This window comes from Poromitra crassiceps, assembly GCF_964638095.1.
Source record: "Poromitra crassiceps genome assembly, chromosome: 13".
In the NCBI taxonomy this organism is placed as follows: domain Eukaryota; kingdom Metazoa; phylum Chordata; class Actinopteri; order Beryciformes; family Melamphaidae; genus Poromitra; species Poromitra crassiceps.
This window is the reverse complement of record NC_139644.1, coordinates 31821832-31839925: the sequence shown is the minus strand read 5'-3', so window position 1 is coordinate 31839925 and position 18094 is coordinate 31821832. Positions and strand designations below refer to the sequence as shown.

Sequence of the window (18094 nt, the reverse complement as noted above, 5' to 3'; positions counted from 1 at the left end):
CTACATCACCCAAATATATCATATTAATCAGATTAGTACTGTTGCATGTGCAATGTCCTGGATATTAGTTTGTTACAATAGCAATAGCGTTAGCTCAAATGCTAACATTAAACAGTATGGGGATGGACAATGTGAACGTCATTAGCACCATGTTCTGGGATGTACAGTAAAATAAAAACAGATTTGGGTGGTCTATAACCGAACCAAAAACGTCCGCCTTGTATTTTTTTGACCCAGGGGCCACACTGAGTGAGGTCGGGGGCCGCATGCAGCCCGCGGGCCGCCAGTTGCCCACCCCTGATCCTGCCTGGCTGGCTGCTCCTCCAGAATCCTCCCTCTGGCGGTCAGGAAACCGCGCCGTCCAGAGCCGCAATGGACGCACCAGTGCGCAGACTCCTGTGTTGTTTCAGCGTAGGGTCGAGCCAAGATGGTGTTCGATGTGGGTCCATATAGGGCCTAGATGGCCTAGACTGCTTTCCTAATCTCCTTCTTGGTGGCATGCAGTGTATCCCGCGCATAATACGTCATTCAAAAGCCACGCCCACTGGTATGCAATCTTGCCCTACTCAGGAGCCACGTTGGGGGGGGGGATCTTTGCAAGGGCCACAATAAAAAAAATCCATTCTCGAGTAGCACTGCTCCAGAGACAGTAGGTGGGAGCATTTGCAAACTGAGCCAAGGAGCCAAGGCGTCTGTAGCCTGACAAGGTTTTTCCTGTTTTCAAGAAGACAAATCTGTCACCAAGATTTATTTCAGCACACTGTCTGCCTCCAACAGAGAGGAGAGAGGGGTAGCCTGCATATACTCGCTCACTTTACTTCCGGTAACGTGTGTGTGTGTGTGTGCGTGGCCCCTCCACGCTGACCCATTGACCACTATGACGACTATGAGGAGACACTGCCTGAATGTATTGAAAAAACAAACTTAATGATGTCTACCAATGTCCATTTTAATTGCTGCAGGGCTACTTGTAGAAAAAGAAACTGTAATTACAAAAACGGATTGCAGATACAGAATAAATACCACTTTCTTGTAGGCTACTTGTAGATCAATTTTGCCACCACACTGTGGTGATACAGGTGCAGACAGTACAGTAGGCTACATCTCTCTGCTGCAGAGTGTGGAACTCTCCCATTTCTGTTACATTCTACTCTAGTCAACTTGTTTTGCCCGGGGGCCCCTTTTGTAAAATGACAGGAGGCCAGGAGCTAGTTAACAAACAAACAAACAAACAGTAATCATATTATTTCTTCTATAGTAGTTGTTGATTGTAGGTTTTTGGGGTGCTAGCCAGAATTTAGCCATACCATTTTAAATGTTTAAGACTTTTTACACTCTGCCATGAACCCACATAGCATAAATCTGAACCACCAAGCAGAATGTACTAAACAAGCAATCAGAGTGAGAATGCAAACACAATATCCAGTGTATTGGAGGTACAATGAAAACAATAAACAACAAGTTAGATATTCAGTTTCTTCAATTTAGTTCAGTTCTCAAATCTGTTCAGAGTAAACCCTCTTCCCCAAAAAATCAACAAAGGATCTCCAAAAAAGAATATTAACCAAACAGTTGACTTTGTGCACTCACGATTTATAGATAAGGCTAACACTTTATAATAACGTCCAGTAGTAAGCTATTAGTTAATGATGAACTAATAATTTACAAAACATTAATATACATTTGTAGATGATTAAGTTGTAATTCATTCAAAGTTTTTATATTCCAACCTGTCTCTATTTTATACAAATTTGTTAATCATGAACAAATGATGAGCAAATCATTAGTAAATGAAAAAATCATTAACTAATAGCTTATAAATTACTTACAACTGAACGTTATTATAAAGTGTTACCGATAAGGCTTATTAAATAAGCCTCATCTATAAATCGTGAGGACAGCAAATTTGTGAATACCGGTAAATTAATATTCTTGACCCTTTTTACTGCCAGTTTCGCATCACCTTCTATTATCTTGAATACACAACCATATTTCGAAGAGGTATAGGTTTGGTATAGGTGAGTTATATGAAAATTCACCCCACGTACAGTTGTCATGAAAGTTGAAATTAGCTATAGAACGTGTAGAGTTGCACCATGTTTGTTGAATACCCAATGCTGAGAACAGTGGGAGGCACGACATGTTTGTTGAATAGAATAATGCGAGAGAACAATGCGTGACGTCAACTCTGCAAGCTCTATATAGACCAAAACCGTGTTTTGAACCAGGCTGTAAACATGGTTATTCCTGTTTTAGTGTTAGAAAGGTTCCCTCGCTTATTCGCAACGGGACACCCAATTTCGAGAGTGATGACATCATCACCGATGTCATCACAATGGAAACCGCGGCAGCGGACGCTGACATCATCACTGATGACATCACAATGGGAGCACTGACATCATCAGATGTGACATTTCAATGATGACCGATGATGTATGATGTCATAACCATCCAGACGGCAGTATGACATCATCAGAGCTGTCGATGTTATGACATCAGCAGTGATGTCATGCAGTACAAGTACAAGCCATGACTCGCAAGACGCAAGAGCAGCTACCGATGGGTTATGGGTTTGCAGGACCTCCCACGTGCTGTAATGAGCACGCCTGAGACAATGCAAGCTAGAAGCAATGAACCACAGACGGTTGGTTCTCCAAACGTATCTGCGGGGAGTCCAGAAATCCCCTTGCAACATCCAGTACGCTCCGGGCCCCAAGCGCCCAACCGGATCTCGCTAACATTTAGAGATGGGCATTTTAACCTGGGGTGAATGGGGAACTCTCTTTTGACTCTTCTCACTCTATTTTGGAGCCAGCCTCAAGTGGCCATTCAAAGAACTACAGCTTTCAGTATCACTTCAGTGGCTTCCTCTGTAAAAGCCTGAGTTTGCCTCCTGGACCCACCATGATGTTTGACATTTATCAGAGTACATGTTGCAATCGTTTCTGTAACAATATTCCTCCTCTTTATCTTCTTTAACAGCAGGACTGAAACCATAAAAAAAATGTGCAAATATTTGCATTCCACACATGGATAAGTCCTCATAGTAGCCCCTGTGCTTCATCAAGTAACAATATTTTACAAGTTAAAAAAGAAGCTTGGCCCATAATAAACAGCAGTGCACTTGTCATTTCCACGTTACTGTCTGGCTGCATGTCATTCATCCATTCAGCAATGAGACGTTCCTTCTCTCAGTCCATGGAGAAGGATCTTCATTAGTATTGTGAGTCTGACAGGCGTGTGGCCTAAGAGTCGGAGTGGTTGGCGTCCCGCGAGGAGGCGCTCAGGGACGGCAGCCGCTCTGCTGCTTTTGCTCTGGCTGCCAAAAACCTGTCAAACTCTGCAGAGGAGGAGAAGCACGGTTAGAGGAGATGCTACTTTATTGATACCTGTGAGGAAAATAGTTTGCAGCAGGCAAGGAAAGGCAAGGCAAGTTTATTTGTATAGCACATTGGGTAACACTTTCCAATAAGGTGTCTAGTAATCCAATAGTGTGTATAGTAATCATTCATTCATGTTAACTGTATTCATTTATACATTATTTAATAGTTAATGGTTAGTTTATGGTTAGTTAATGGTAGGGTTAGGGTTAACTAGGTTTGGTCAATAAGCATTAACTAAGGGTTAGTTAATGCTCATTAAGCATTAACTAATGGTTAATTAATGCACCCTTAATGTAAAGTGTTATGGCACATTTCATACACAGAGGCAATTCAAAGTGATATTAGTGAAATAGATAAAAGAAAAGAGCATAGAGAAATAAAAAGATTACAAAGTGAAAAAGATCAAATTTGTGTAAAAGCAAAAGGCATATTAAAAGGATAAAAGAAAAGAAAATTTAGATATTTTTACACCTCTAGAGGAGGAAAAGTGGAATACACACATCTCCGGAATTCTTAAAAAAAAACGCGCTGGACCAAAAAAAGACTAAAATTAAAGAAAGGAAATGTTCCTTTCTCTGGGGGGAATAGCGTGATCCTCCCACGTGCTACATCTGGTCGGTGAAAGCCCTCGCTGTCAGAGGAAGGATGTATCAGAGGAAGCATGTGCTAGTCGACAACTCTCCCCAGATCGGCAGAGGGGGTGGAGCAACGACCGGGACAGCGGAGGGGATTGGCAAAGTACAATTGGGGAGAAAAGGGTGTAATTGACCAATCAATTTAGAAGGAGAATAGATTATTTCCGGTGGTTTTACCCCGCCGCATAGGCAGGCCCCACAGCCAGTATAGGACTTGTTAAATGTTCCCTCAGAACAATACAAAGATCAGCTATAAGCAATTACAATTAAACACTTCAAGCAATCCTTCACTCAATACAGGTTAATAAACTGTCTCTGTATTGAGCAGCAATATTAACACTCAGACGCAGCAAGATTAATAGGATTAAGCAGGGGAAAGAAAAATAGAATAGAAGCACACAATATGAAATATGAAATAAAAAATGTGAAAAATAAAGAATAAAATAATAAAAACCTGTTGATCTTAAGTAGACTGCATTGGTTGGAAATAAGGGAATGAATGAATTACAGATGTTACTGCAGTTACTTACAGTTTATATGTTTCTATCAGTCATATTTATGACTACAATATGAATACATGCTATGTACTCTATATAAACATATACATACCATTAATATAGATATAGAAAAATCTATGTATTAACAACACACAGTATGAAATTGTGGAACCATGAAAATATTGGGGCCTTTATGAAAATACCACTAATATGCAGAATATAACAATGGTGGGTGGACATGTGAAGACATGAGTATGTGATTTTACAGCAATATGCATTATATGAAAACGTGAATCATATATACAGTATAGACCAATTTGGAGTGGACGTCACAGGTTTACGTCAATGCAGTTGCATGGTGGCAGGAAACTTCGATAAGAACAGAAAGCTAATAGGGTGTTCCATTGCAACATCGGCGCACAGCAAATCCGCCATTTTGGCATGAAGAAGACACCTCTGATTGGCTGTCATGTTTTTGTGCTGTTGACCCATTGGCCATTGAGGCTTTTATCAGGCCAAAATGGCAGCAGCGCAGTCGTCAAATACAAATCAACTCTTGCCTTCAATACTCTCTGCAAGTAGGAGACAAGCTGTAGAGCTTCCTGTAAGGTAAAAAAAATAAGTCTTGTGCCGCGGCTCCGTCGTATAGACACTGAGCTTTCCCACTGGGTATACGACGATGTCCGGCACTGCAACTTTGGTCATTTATTTGGATCCTAGACCATCCCCGAATTGAGTACGGTTCACTTTCTGCCATCAGTTCGGCTCTGCCCATGAAAATACGTAATCGCTGTTCGCAAACACGAAAGTGGTCTATACAGTAATATGTAATATACAGAATGTAAGTGTGGTGGCATGTAATCTGGCATTATACAAAACGATACACCGACTGTAGGTTTTGGACAACTCCTGTTATACTGGTGTTATACTGCACCCTGCAGGTGCAGTAAGTATATGTATATATAGTAACTATAACACCAAACATGAGAATGAAAGATTAAAAAAAAAAAAAGTTACGAAATGAAAAAGGAAACAGATTAGAAAGAATCTCACCTTCACTGGTCACACCATCAGAATCATCAAAATCATCGTTCTGTTTCGCAAATAGAAAGGCCATATTTTATTGTTTTTCACATACACAACTTGACCATTTAAAAATAAAAAAGGATACACAGACTTTTATGAGTGTAACATATAACACGAGGACTAGCCTGGGTTAAGGCACAGACATCTTGTACATGCAACAAAACTAAATGCTAAATGCTGCGTATGAGTAAATGGAGTAAAGCAGACACTCACCTCATCCTCCATGGCCAGCCATTTCTCAATATCATCCATTATACTAGACTGGCTGACAGGAACCTAAGAGAGAAAGAGCAAACTACTGTAAGTACCACACAAAGTTCAATGTGGACCACTGGTAAACTATCACAACAGTTCCAAACCACCAACAAAGAAGGACCACCAAAGAGCAGACAAAGAAATGGATCCACATGTCTGTGAGCAAAGTGAGTAACGAAGGGTTTGTCTCACTGCAGGAACTGAAGGCACAACAACAATGGAGAGAATCAGCAGGACAACGCAAACCAGACAAAACCATTGTCAGCAACTGAACATATAACGAAAGCTGTAATGTAAACGGTTATTCTGTTTAGTATATCAAACAGCATGCAGCCCATTGTGTTTTAACTCTATGCTTCATCCACCAAACCCCACAAAAATGTTGCCTCTCTCTACACAAACAAACACACACTATCCAGACCACAGCAACACAAACACACACTATCCAGACCACAGCAACACAAACACACACTATAGTATCCAGACCACAGCAAAAGCAAAAGACAGACTCAGGATAAAAGCAAGACGCAGACAGAGTAGAAAAATGTACCAATATAAAACCAGCACACATTTTGGCACAGCCAGTTTCTGCACTAGACCCACCATTCCCTTTTTTACCATCCAGTCTAAATGTGGTGAGGAGCTGCGAGTGGAGGCTGGGCTGTCATCCTTCACGCACGCACACACACACACACACACGCACGCACGCATGCGCATACATGCACACACGCATACACACACACACACATACGCACACACACACACACGCACACACACACACACACACACACTCATTTTAAGCACCACAAACAGTTAGAAAATGAAGGACAAACACATAACACACCATAGCCTACCTACAGAAATTCATCCACACAGGCCACGAGGAACCAGCGATCTAACTTAATGGGAGCAGTGCTGCCCCCTGTCTGTGAACTCTCTCCACTCTCCGCTCCAACAGAGGTCATAAAACACAATGAATATCTATACAGTCAGCCTGTTATTTAATAGCACACAAAATCTCAGGATTGACCGGAGTCTATTGCTTTCATTTCAAAATGTTCATTTCATAACGCAAACAAGTTATTTCAATACTTGGTGGCTTGTAACAACATCTGTATCCTCTAAACTTGAACAACATGGTATCTTTACTGACCGTTCCAGCATTTTGTAGCCTGGTGTTCGGAGCTTGAGCCAGGCCATCCACAGCAACTCCACTCTGCTCACTGAAACATAAGGTTTGTTCCTTGGTTATTAACTGCCATGCAAGCTAATGGTTCATGTTATTAACTGCCATGTAAGCTAATGGTTCATGTTATTAACTGCCATGTAAGCTAATGATTCATGTTATTATCTGCTATGTAAGCTAATGGTTCATGTTATTAACTGCTATGTAAGCTAATAGTGCACGTTATTAACTGCTATGTAAGCTAATGGTTCATGTTATTAACTGCTATGTAAGCTAATGGTTCATGTTATTATCTGTCATCCGCTATGTAAGCTAATGGTTCATGTTATTAACTGCTATGTAAGCTAATAGTTCACGTTATTAACTGCTAGGTAAGCTAATGGTTCATGTTATTAACTGCTATGTAAGCTAATGGTTCATGTTATTATCTGTCATCTGCTATGTAAGCTAATGGTTCATGCTATTAACTGCTAATGGTTCATGTTATTAACTGCCATGTAAGCTAATGGTTCATGTTATTAACTGCCATGTAAGTCAGATGCCCTCTGAGCAAACCGGCTCTGGAACGACTGGGGTTTTCCCCATGGACAAGGACTTTTACTTGACATCTTACATGAACATTTTACATGGACATTATCCCATGGACACTATCCTAGCCCACCCCCCATTTTGCATGGACATTTATTTGGACATTATCCCACTGACATGTTCATACCCTCCCCTATATCACTTTAAAGGACTTTTACTTTGCACTTGATCATTTATAATTTTAGATTGTTTTATTTTTGCTCCATCTTCTGCTACTGTTGTGATCGCTGTGCTACATACTGCACAAAGACACATTCCTCATTTGTAATATGATCACTCACTATGGCCATTAAAATGATCTTGAATCTTGAAGTTAATATATATTGAAAGACTGGCACATATGTTAAAGGAATTGGAACAAATGGTTAAGAATTAGTTGGAATTAAATGTTCCCAAACGAGGACCAGCATCTCAGGAAGACTGAGAATGACATTCCAAAAGCTTGCCAGGGAAAGAGCTGAGTGTCTGCACTGCAGCACTGGTTGGCATGGCCACAAGTAGCCCATGCCAGCCTGTTCATCAATGGCCACTGCACTTGCTTTGTTATTTCCTCAGCATTGAGCTCACGTAGCCACATCTCCACCTCAAACTACGAGAAGTCTGGACAAATTCAAGCAGAGCAGAAAAGGGTGAAGACGTTGTGGGCTGTCGCCATGCTTCAAACCAACCAAAATCTTCCTCTGAACTTCAACCAGCATAATATGCAGGGTCAGTCCCTTTGGCCTTTAGATGTGAGATGTGAGAGGAAAAGACTACTAAAACTAGAGATTTCTCTTTCCCATGTAAAGCATCACAGATAAATCAAACTTTCAATTTGACGTCGAGAGCAGAGAGTTTTAAGTTCGTTGTCGTCCGTTTTTCTTAATCATTACTGTAGCTAAACTTAAAAAAAGGAGAGCCAAACAAAACGGCTGCCTCTGGCTTCACAAGGTCTCCTTATCCAACATTTTCTGAAGAAGTTCTCCAGACTTCAGTTAGTTTTCTACCTACGCGAGATTGACACAGGATTAATTTAGGGGCAGCCAAAAACTTTTAAGAAGAAATCAACTCCACACACTGCAGCAGGGTGTGGACTTTATTTATTCTTTCTAGTTTTGTTTCTATCTGTCCGGCACCTGCCTTGTGAGTAGATGTGCACGCTCTACCTTCCTCTTCATGCCAAAAACGTTTCTCATGCATTTTCTCTGTACCTCTTTAAAGCTGTAAAAAGCTATGATGATGATGGTATTTCTGTACCACTGTGAGATGTTCCTTTTCTGTGAATATGTGTCCAAGTCTTCTGCTTCATGTGTACCTATAGAAGAACAACAGTAACAATTAAATAATAGAAAGTGAATTGTATAAAGTACATGGTATGCTAAACTAGTTCAACTATAGGCACACATAAACATACCACCTTGCATACATACGTACGCATGCAAGCTATTACACAGGTAATTACATAATACACACTCCCACACATACACTTCTGACACTGTGAGATATATCAGAGAAATACACTGAGTACATACTGAGCCTTTCCATCTGACTGGACACAGTGTCAGCTGCTGATTGGCTGAGATAGCTGTTGATGGGAACTGCTGCAACTCCTGACTGGTTGAGAGACTTGGTTGCAAGATTGAGGTCAGCTAGGTTGACGTATGAAGAGCTCTGAGAGACATTACAGGTAATTACATCAGTGTCGACCTGTGAATTAAAGCTAACAGCCAATGCATGATCCATTATGAGCATGTTCCTTACCTTCGGTGTTGTGATTTGGCCATTTGACATTTGTCTTTCAAACCTGTAAACAACAGAGAAAATATGGCTTCACACAATGGAGAACACCAAGTACAATCTGCTGAGATATGGATCTTTCTCTCGTCTTGTTGTTATGGAGTAATACCTCTGGTAACGATTGAAGGTGGTGTTCATCTCATCGTTGGTAGCCAATAACTCTTCAATCAGCTTCTCTTCACTGAGTCTGCGGACCGCCTTCACGAGCCTGTCCTGCATTTCCTTGCATGCTGCGTACATCTGCTGCTGACGCAATCGGACAGAAGAGCAGAGGGGGGCAGAGGTAACGTTCAAGATCAGCAAGGGTAAGACAGTGTTACTCAAAATGACATTTAGAAATAAATACTGACTCTATGGCAGTGTTGTAGTCGAGTCAGAGTCCTGGACACATTTTCAGGACGTGTAACTCGGACTTTGGACTTGAGCATTCATGTATTCAGACCCGGAAGTTGGAGATGAGGACTCGGTCTTGTTAATTAATACAGACAGTTTTTTTTCTTTCTTTTCTTTGTAATATGTCCTAATAATTTGGCCAATATAATACAGTGAGATTTCTTACAAGGGCAGGCACAAGTTTTCCACCTACATGTGGATTCACACTCATGTTCAGAACTCTGGACTCAGACTCGGGCAATGGGGACTCCAGTCAGACTCTTCTTTTGGCGACTCAGACTCGAACACTGGGGACTTGAGACTCGACTCTTACTTGAGATATAGTGACTTGACTACAACACTGCTCTATGGTCATGGTTTTCACGCACCACACCCTCTACTGTGGCAGAGAGTCAACAATCTAACCTCTGAGACACCAACTAGAGACACTCTAGAGCAGTGATTCCCAAACTGTGGGCCGTGGAGGTACTGCAGGTGGGCCGCGAGTGGTCTGCCAACACACTCACAATTTTTGTGTTATTTTTAAAGCTACAGTGAAGAGTCTGTTATCAGAAGAAACTAGAAGACCTAAGGCATCCATTGGCACTAATGATAATATGCTAGCTTGTCGGGAAGGGGGCTAAATAATGCTCCAAACATAGGTTACATTTGGGCGAGGGAAAACTATTTCAGCTCAATTTATCTGAATGAAAATTGGTTCATTGGGTACCCACAAGTCTCCCCTTTACAGATAAGGTAGCATCTTTCACATTTTTCCACAGCTTGTGGATTGATTTCTTCTGTTGTTGATCCTCACATTTTGTCTCAACATGTGTTATGCATGCAAATTGATGGGTAAGGGGGGAGAACGTGTTGACAATGTGCTATTGGGTATTTTGCCGAAATGTTTTTGCATGTGGATGGATTATTAATTTCCCTTATGCCCAAGTTCACATGCTCTGTTAATGAAATAAAAAATATATACCGGTAATATAAAAAATATATTGGGAAATACATCATCTTAGTCTCGTGTGTTGATCAGAGTTGTGATTAAAGGGTTGGGTGGGCCCCGGAAGATTTTCAGATTTCAAAGTGGGCCGTGGCATCCTTAAGTTTTGGAACCCCTGGTCTAGAGACACAGTGGGCCGGAGCAACAAAACATGATTGTTTTGTTGTCTTGAAAGGGAAGGAGGAAACAGAAAGAGCTCAGAGTTGGACAGTAAACCTCTGACTGCTTAATCTTGTTTTGTTGTCTACCTGCAGCAGTTCCATGTCTGCGGGTGTGGCTGTGACTGGATCCAGCTGGCTCATCATGTCTGACATAACCATCAGGTTGCTTTGCACAACTCCCAGGTCGCTCTTCAGCTCCTTCACCTGGAATGTCAACAGCGTTTACTAAATAGCCTGAAGTCTTTTGCAGAGGCAAATGTAGATTCAACTGCTGGATAAACGAAAATTAACCAAGTAACACAGAGAAACATAGGAAGTAACACAGAGACACACAGGAAGTAACACAGAGACACACAGGAAGTAACACAGAGACACACAGGAAAACAAGCTTTTCTACTGACATTTGACAGAGAATTCCAGCCAACGTGCAAAAGACAGCTGTCAGTGACAAACTGGAATACAATTCATACAGCCTCAGACGCACCAGGCTTTTCAAACTCGAATATAAAACCTTGTCCCATCACCTGCTGGGGGGTGAAGATAATGTGTCCCTCGTGGTTTGGTTTGGGCTCAGAGGGGGGAGGTTTGTGAGCTTTTGGTGCAGCAGGCAGAGTGACAACAGGCCCGTTCCCAGGCAATCTCTAGTAAGCAAGGCATAGGCATGAGAAGAATGAAAGGCAGCAGAGTGACACGAAAGCAAAAGAGCAGTAAAACAGCAGCAGGAAACTTGACCGCGCCCCGGCTATCTGCAGTAAAGCGAGTGCACCGGTCCGTACTAGTACCCTGTCTGGGTTGTAGATGGGTGAGTAGGCGTCCAGCTCGGTCATGGGGAACTCCAGCCCTTTCCTTCGCAGGTCTTCGTACACAGACACCACACCCGTCAGATCAGGCGAGCTGCGGAATGCGTCGGCCCACGCCTTGAAAAGCAGAGCACAAATTACCATGGGAGACTGTTTACAAGACTCCAATTGTGCTTGAATGCACATAGGCTATACGCATGATCTATGGCATAAGAAAATGATTCTTGCATGGTTATTTGTTGCAGCCTCAGGGTGCTTTCACACTGGTACCGTTGCCGAGCACACTTGTCCCCAGTTTCGGAACGTTTGATGAGTGTGAACGTTGCGTTGCGTTGCGTTCCGTTCCGCGCCCGGGCGCACAACGGGGATCCGTGACAGGATCCACTTGAAAAGGTGGTCTGGGGAACGCTTTGGCGTGCCTGGGCACAGAACACTTTTGCGAATGTGAAAGCCAACCATTACGTTGTAATGTTGTAATGTGAAAGCTGACCAGCGGGGGAGAGGGGAGGTGGGGTAATCGTGCCCGGGCGCGGAACAGAACGGAACGAAAGCAATCGTTCCCAGTGAGAAAGCACCCTCAGCCTCACCTGTACGATGCTGAGCACTCTGTCATGCAGGATCAAAGGAGGGTTGTTCCTTGGTATGATTGCCCGGAGCAGAACCCCTTCGATAAAATCCCGGGTGGACACCAGCATGTGGAAGCGGTAGCCACAGTTCTTCACACAGGCCTCCAGTACCTAATGACACGGAGGGTCAGAGAAAGCAGAGACCCTGAGTGACATGGATTATAGCTGGGGCAGGAGGCTTAGGTTTTCACTTCATATACACACACAGAGAGAGGCAGAGTGGGAACGAGACTCACCGTCAGCGCCAGCATGACCTCCCTGAAGTTCTTGTTCCCCCCGATCCTTTTCTTGATCGCTCGGACCGCGTCTCTCGGTCTGCAGATCAGACAAATGTTAAACATTGTCAGTGTTACAAATCAGAGGAATGTTAAACGCCAAATCAGCGGTGCAGAAAAGGAATGTAGCCAATTGGCTGGTTCCTGATGCCGGCCTGCAGATAACACGCACCCTTCCTCTGTGCTGTTGACCGTGTCGCAGATTTCCATGTTCAGGGCCCAGTCTTCTGACGGCAGGCTGGAGGTGGTGGCACGCTCTGAGGAAAAGGTGTATAGAACAAAACGAATGACAAATGATGACTTGAGTGAATGGGTGTAACAAATACACACACAAAATATATCATATAATTTGGCTTTATGATAATCACATAACCTGTCATTTTCTCATTCATTACTGCTACACACAAATTAAATGAACAGCCATCTTTTAACATTCCAGTATCAAAACAGCTTTTCTTACATGGGGAAAAAGCCGACAGGCTAAGTGGCTGATTCCTTCATTCATGTAAATCGATCATTGAAGCTAACTCTGTTATTTTCTCTAAAGCAGGGGTTCTCAAAGTGGGAAGCGGGCCTCCCCTAGGGGGATCCAAGCAGTTTCAGGAGAGGCTCAGTCAATGGAAGTGAAAATATTACATTAGTTATGCCATCAGAAAGACACAAACAGCAATATCAGGCTATCTTGGCTCAATTGATGAGTGCCTATGGGACCAAATAACATAATCATGATCCAACAGGCCTCCAGGAATTGAGCGAGGGGGGCGCCTTTTTCCAAGCTTTGTCTGGAGGGAGACCCACAGTCTCAGACTTTGAAAACCTCTGCTCTAAAGCACTTCATAGGGGGTGTGTTGTGTTTAGCCTAGAGCCGAGCTAGGCTACATCAAATTTAGGTCAGGGAGGATGCCTGTAGCTAGCTGCTCGTCCCTCCCATCTTAAATAGAAAAACATCACAACCAATCAACGTGAGGCTCGGCGCATCTTAATCCCGCCTCCCTGTTATCATTGTGCAGTGGACGCGCCAATCAAGCAATACACATTTGCTGCACCGTGACCGTCAAAGCTTGATCAATAATATAACTTGGACCATTTCTTCGATCATCTGCGACCATCGATCCGTTCATAAACAAAACGCTTTATTATACACATGGATAACGGGAGAGAGGATTAGTGCAGTTAACCGCTGAATGCAAATTAGGCTACCTTCAGTGTATGACGATGCAACGTTATTCGTTTTTACCTATTTGGTGTCCAACCGGCGTGCTGAACGGATTCCCCGTTAAAAACTCCATCATCATGATGTCCTGACGGCCCGGGCAGCACCGACGTCCCGGTGTCTGTCCCGACAACAGCCCCGCTTCTTCCTCTGCTGCGGCTTCGTCTTCAGACAGCTCAGCTCACAGACAGCGAAGTGGAGCACCACCACTGCATTACGTCATGTATTAAAGGGAAAGTGCTCATTCTCATCCATAATTATCTGGGATTATATGCTACTGCAAAATCCCACGATTATTTATTCCGTTTACTTTCAAATGAGTTTAATCTGCAGAGAATGCCATGAATTTATCTGTTACTATGAACTTCATAGTAGCCTGAACAGATAATGACAAAAAAATCTGTCTTCATAGTATGAAGTCCGATTTTTTTTGAAGACCGAGATGATAAATCAGATCAGACCATGTGATCTTAATAAAGGGGACATTTTCCTCATTTTCCACATTCCAAAACGTTCAAGATTAGCCTATATGAAGTTGTCTTTTTACTAAAATCACTAGTTACATAACAAAAGGAAACTGTAAACTGTAAATGGTTATGCTAAATGTGTTATTTATTATTAATCATATAGCCTATTATCATTCTTGCTATTATAATTCGGCTATTGTATTAAAATGTTGGCTATAGGCTATGTAGCATTTTCTTTTGTTTTCTTTTAGGCTACTGGTACTTTTCTTTTCCTATGGTATTTAGTGTTTGCTTCTTTCTTTTCTCTTGTTTTTGTTTATATGCTATGTACATATTATTATTACAGGTAATACTGGTTTTATTTGAGGTAGATACCCTGCATAAGGTTTCCTGTCTCTACTTATTTTATTTTATTGTTTTTCCTTTGTCTGTGTCTGTTTTTTTTTAAATATGTGCAAATCAATCAATCAATCAATCAATCAATAAGCACAGTGGTGGATGCAGGCTGTTGGAAGGGTAGGGGCAGAAAAATAAAAAGGGCACCTACAGTAGGCTATTGCACAACATGGGGCCCCGCCAGCATGGGAAAAGCTGTCATGTATGATGCAAAGCTTTCCACAAGGATATGGGATAGCATAACCTGACGCTGCCAGATGGATGGGTTTATACATTCTGTTTCTTCTTGTGAAAACAATACTGCCTCCATCTGGCAGGGTCAGGGTAGGATAGCCAGTCAGTGGCAAAAAGTAGCTAGCTTGGCCTTGAAAGCCCACATTTGGTGGCCTCTGGCACATTCTAATACTGGGATACTCAGCTAGCTTTGCCTGGGGTCTGCTTTTGCAAAATGATAGGAGGCCAGGGGCCAGTTAATAAACAAACCACTAGGCTACTGCCCCCCCACCCCCACCCCCGGATCCACCTGTGAGTAAATACAGCAATTCTTTTCCCTACTGCCTACTGAAACATAGGGTACATTTCACATAGAATACATTATGAGATGTATTTCAACAAATTGCCAGAAAAATGTATTCGTCCCTGCAGATGACATTAATTTGAGTTACATTTTTGACAGAGAATACATTCAACTGATGTGCTGTTGACAACATACAGATACAGTATATCCATATATCCATATATTTTGGCCCATTTTGGCGACTATAGTTTGAAGATTTTTTTTTCCATATTTTTCTTTTATCCCATTTTTATTAGTGCTAATTTAGTGCTAATTTAATTTGTTTCCCTGGTTGCTGCTCCACCCTCTGTCGATCTGGGGAGAGTCGAAGATGGCTCCATGCTTCCTCCGAGACATGGGCAGTAGCCAGCCGCTTCTTTTCACCTGACAGGGGAAGCTTCACTGGTAGGACATAGCACGTGGGAGGATCACGCTATTCCAACGAGTTCCCCTCCCTCCAAACAGACACCCCGAACGACCAGAGGAGGCACCACTTCAGTGACCAGGTTATTGCATGTTTTTGGTGAGGGGTTCCTATATGAAGGAAACCCCCAGGGGGTACGGGGAGAACATGCAAACTCCACACAGAAAGGCCCTTTTGACGACCCCACCCGGGCGGTGGGCACTCGAGGACATGCGGACGGGCACACACTCAGAGCTCACAGCGTCCCAGGTGGGAATCAAACCCAGGACCTTCTAGCTGTGAGGCGACAGCGCTACCACTGCACCACCATGCCCGCCTGAAGTAAATTTATGTTTTTTTTAATGAGAGCACTCACTGAAAAGAGTGTGTAGCTATGCCTGTGTGACAGAATCACACGATTTCTCTAATAAATCAGTATGGCAAAAGGAGACTGTAGAAAGGTGATGAGGATCTCATTTTCTGTGTTACATGTTCGAATTGTCTTTCTGCCACATGGGTGCACTGTTTCATTCCAGATCATACCAGGTCTGGGAACATAGACTGTCTATGTCTGGGAATAATGCCTGATGTTCCCCTCATGAACTCCAGCTTTACTCAGTGTAAACAAAACACTCTTGCTTGAACTATAATTAACTACAGATTATTATTGTCCATAACGTGCCACACATAACCAAAAATGTGACTTCTAAATGTTAAAGACAAGGTATTATATGTTATTGGCCAATTTATCTAACCTGTTCAAAAAGCCATACAGCTGTGAACAATGCGGAAGGAGTTTCACTCGCTCAACTCACCTAACACAACATCAACGCATTCACACTGGAGAGAAGCCATACTAGTGTGACCGATGTAAGACAAACACTTGGTCTCATCAGCATATGCCGAAACGCGTTAGCCTTGAATAATTTTTTTAAAAACTTGAGCAACGTCTTGCATCATAATCTTTGGAGTGCTGCTATTTCCACTCATGGAGTGATTTTTTTCTACATGTCCATGATGTCCCTCTGTATGTATTTAACTATAGATCATGTGTATATATTATATATAGTATATTCAGTTGTGTTTGTATTTGTCATTTTGGTAGGACTTATGCATCCATGCGTATTATTAAAATGACAGTTGTTTGGGTTTGGGGGCCCCCACTGTAAGATGTTGCATAGGGCCCCAAAATGTGCAGAAACAGCCCTGACTGGAGTAGCTGTGGCGAGGAAAGACATTTAAAGAGTGACTCAGTCTCAGTGACTCACAGCCCTGTGAGAAACACAGATTATAGATGTTTCTCTCACTGCTAATGTACAACCCACTCCTCTGTTTACACCAGGGGAGATGATGCCACTCCTCTGTTTACACCAGGGGGGAGATGATACAATTCTGCTCATTAAAAGTGACATTATGTGGCATTATGTGGGAGATAGATCAAGTAAAGACACGGGTGGCTCAAGATGGGGCTTGCTATCACAGTTTAGGTTCAAGAAAACATATTTATCCGAGTTGTGTTTATCTCCAAGTCTCCATGACATGTAAAGTCATATTCAAGACTACATTACATTTGCAGCGATAGATGGTATTATGAGAGCTGGTTTCTCTCTCTCTCTCTCTCTCTGTGTGTGTGTGTGTGTGTGTGTGTGTGTGTGTGTGTGTGTGTGTGTGTGTGTGTGTGTGTGTGTGTGTGTGTGTGTGTGTGTGTGTGTGTGTGTGTGTGTGTGTGTGTGTGTGTGTGTAACTGAGGCGAGTCAGTATTGTACTGTCTCTTCTTTGCAGTCACAGTGTATTGTAAATCAGGTTTTCCTGAGGTATACCTGCAATGAAAAAAACATATCTTATCAGCAATGGTTTCATATCCGTTCCGGGGCAAAGATACCGTTATTGCCTGGGTGAAGCCTGCAGCACGGTTGCAACCACTATCCTCAACTTGGCAACAGGTCTGTTTTACATCAAGGGTTGCTATGGCGCTGTAGTAGGCCTAGTGTGGATGCAAACACAGGGAGGAATTCTTAATACAAGAATTGGGGAGACCGGGAATGGTTGTAACATGGGGTTTGTTGTAATAGCGCGATTTCCACCAATCAGTGATAAGCTAGATTTATATGATCACTACTGTACACTGTCCACTTTCTTCCTGACCTTCATGGCTGTGTAAGCACAAATGCTGATTTTATAGAAAAAGGAGGGGAGGGGGGAAACATTTTTGGAGCTAGTTTATATTTTGATTGACAATGATATCATTGAAGATAGAAATGATGTATTCGATTAAACAGTAGTCTTTCAAGTAAAACGTAACTAATGCCTTCCATTCATGTTTAAATCTTAAACCACCATTCTAAAATAGCTAAAAATATAATGGCTGACAGGGGTGAGGATAATTGTAACACTGTTGAAAAAAGTGTTA

General features: G+C 42.4%; 1 protein-coding gene across 5 annotated transcripts; it reads right to left on the bottom strand.

Moving 5' to 3' along the window:
• Window positions 1-928: 928 nt before the first annotated feature.
• tom1 (target of myb1 membrane trafficking protein) lies at window positions 929-14016 on the bottom strand. 5 transcript variants are annotated; one of them, XM_083648741.1, is made up of 16 exons: window positions 13887-14016; window positions 12822-12906; window positions 12611-12689; window positions 12336-12485; window positions 11731-11865; window positions 11473-11589; window positions 11036-11152; window positions 9516-9652; window positions 9371-9413; window positions 9142-9280; window positions 8867-8924; window positions 7010-7079; window positions 6460-6525; window positions 5815-5877; window positions 5569-5608; window positions 929-3340 (listed from the first exon to the last, which is right to left on the bottom strand). In XM_083648741.1, exons 1-16 carry the CDS (start codon window positions 13942-13944, stop codon window positions 3246-3248), a joined length of 1452 nt encoding a protein of 483 aa, XP_083504867.1. In that variant the 5' UTR covers window positions 13945-14016; the 3' UTR covers window positions 929-3245. The 5 variants fall into 5 exon arrangements, with proteins under 5 accessions (XP_083504867.1, XP_083504868.1, XP_083504869.1 ...); XM_083648742.1 differs by having other exon boundaries at window positions 9516-9649; XM_083648743.1 differs by lacking the exon at window positions 6460-6525.
• Window positions 14017-18094: the final 4078 nt, after the last annotated feature.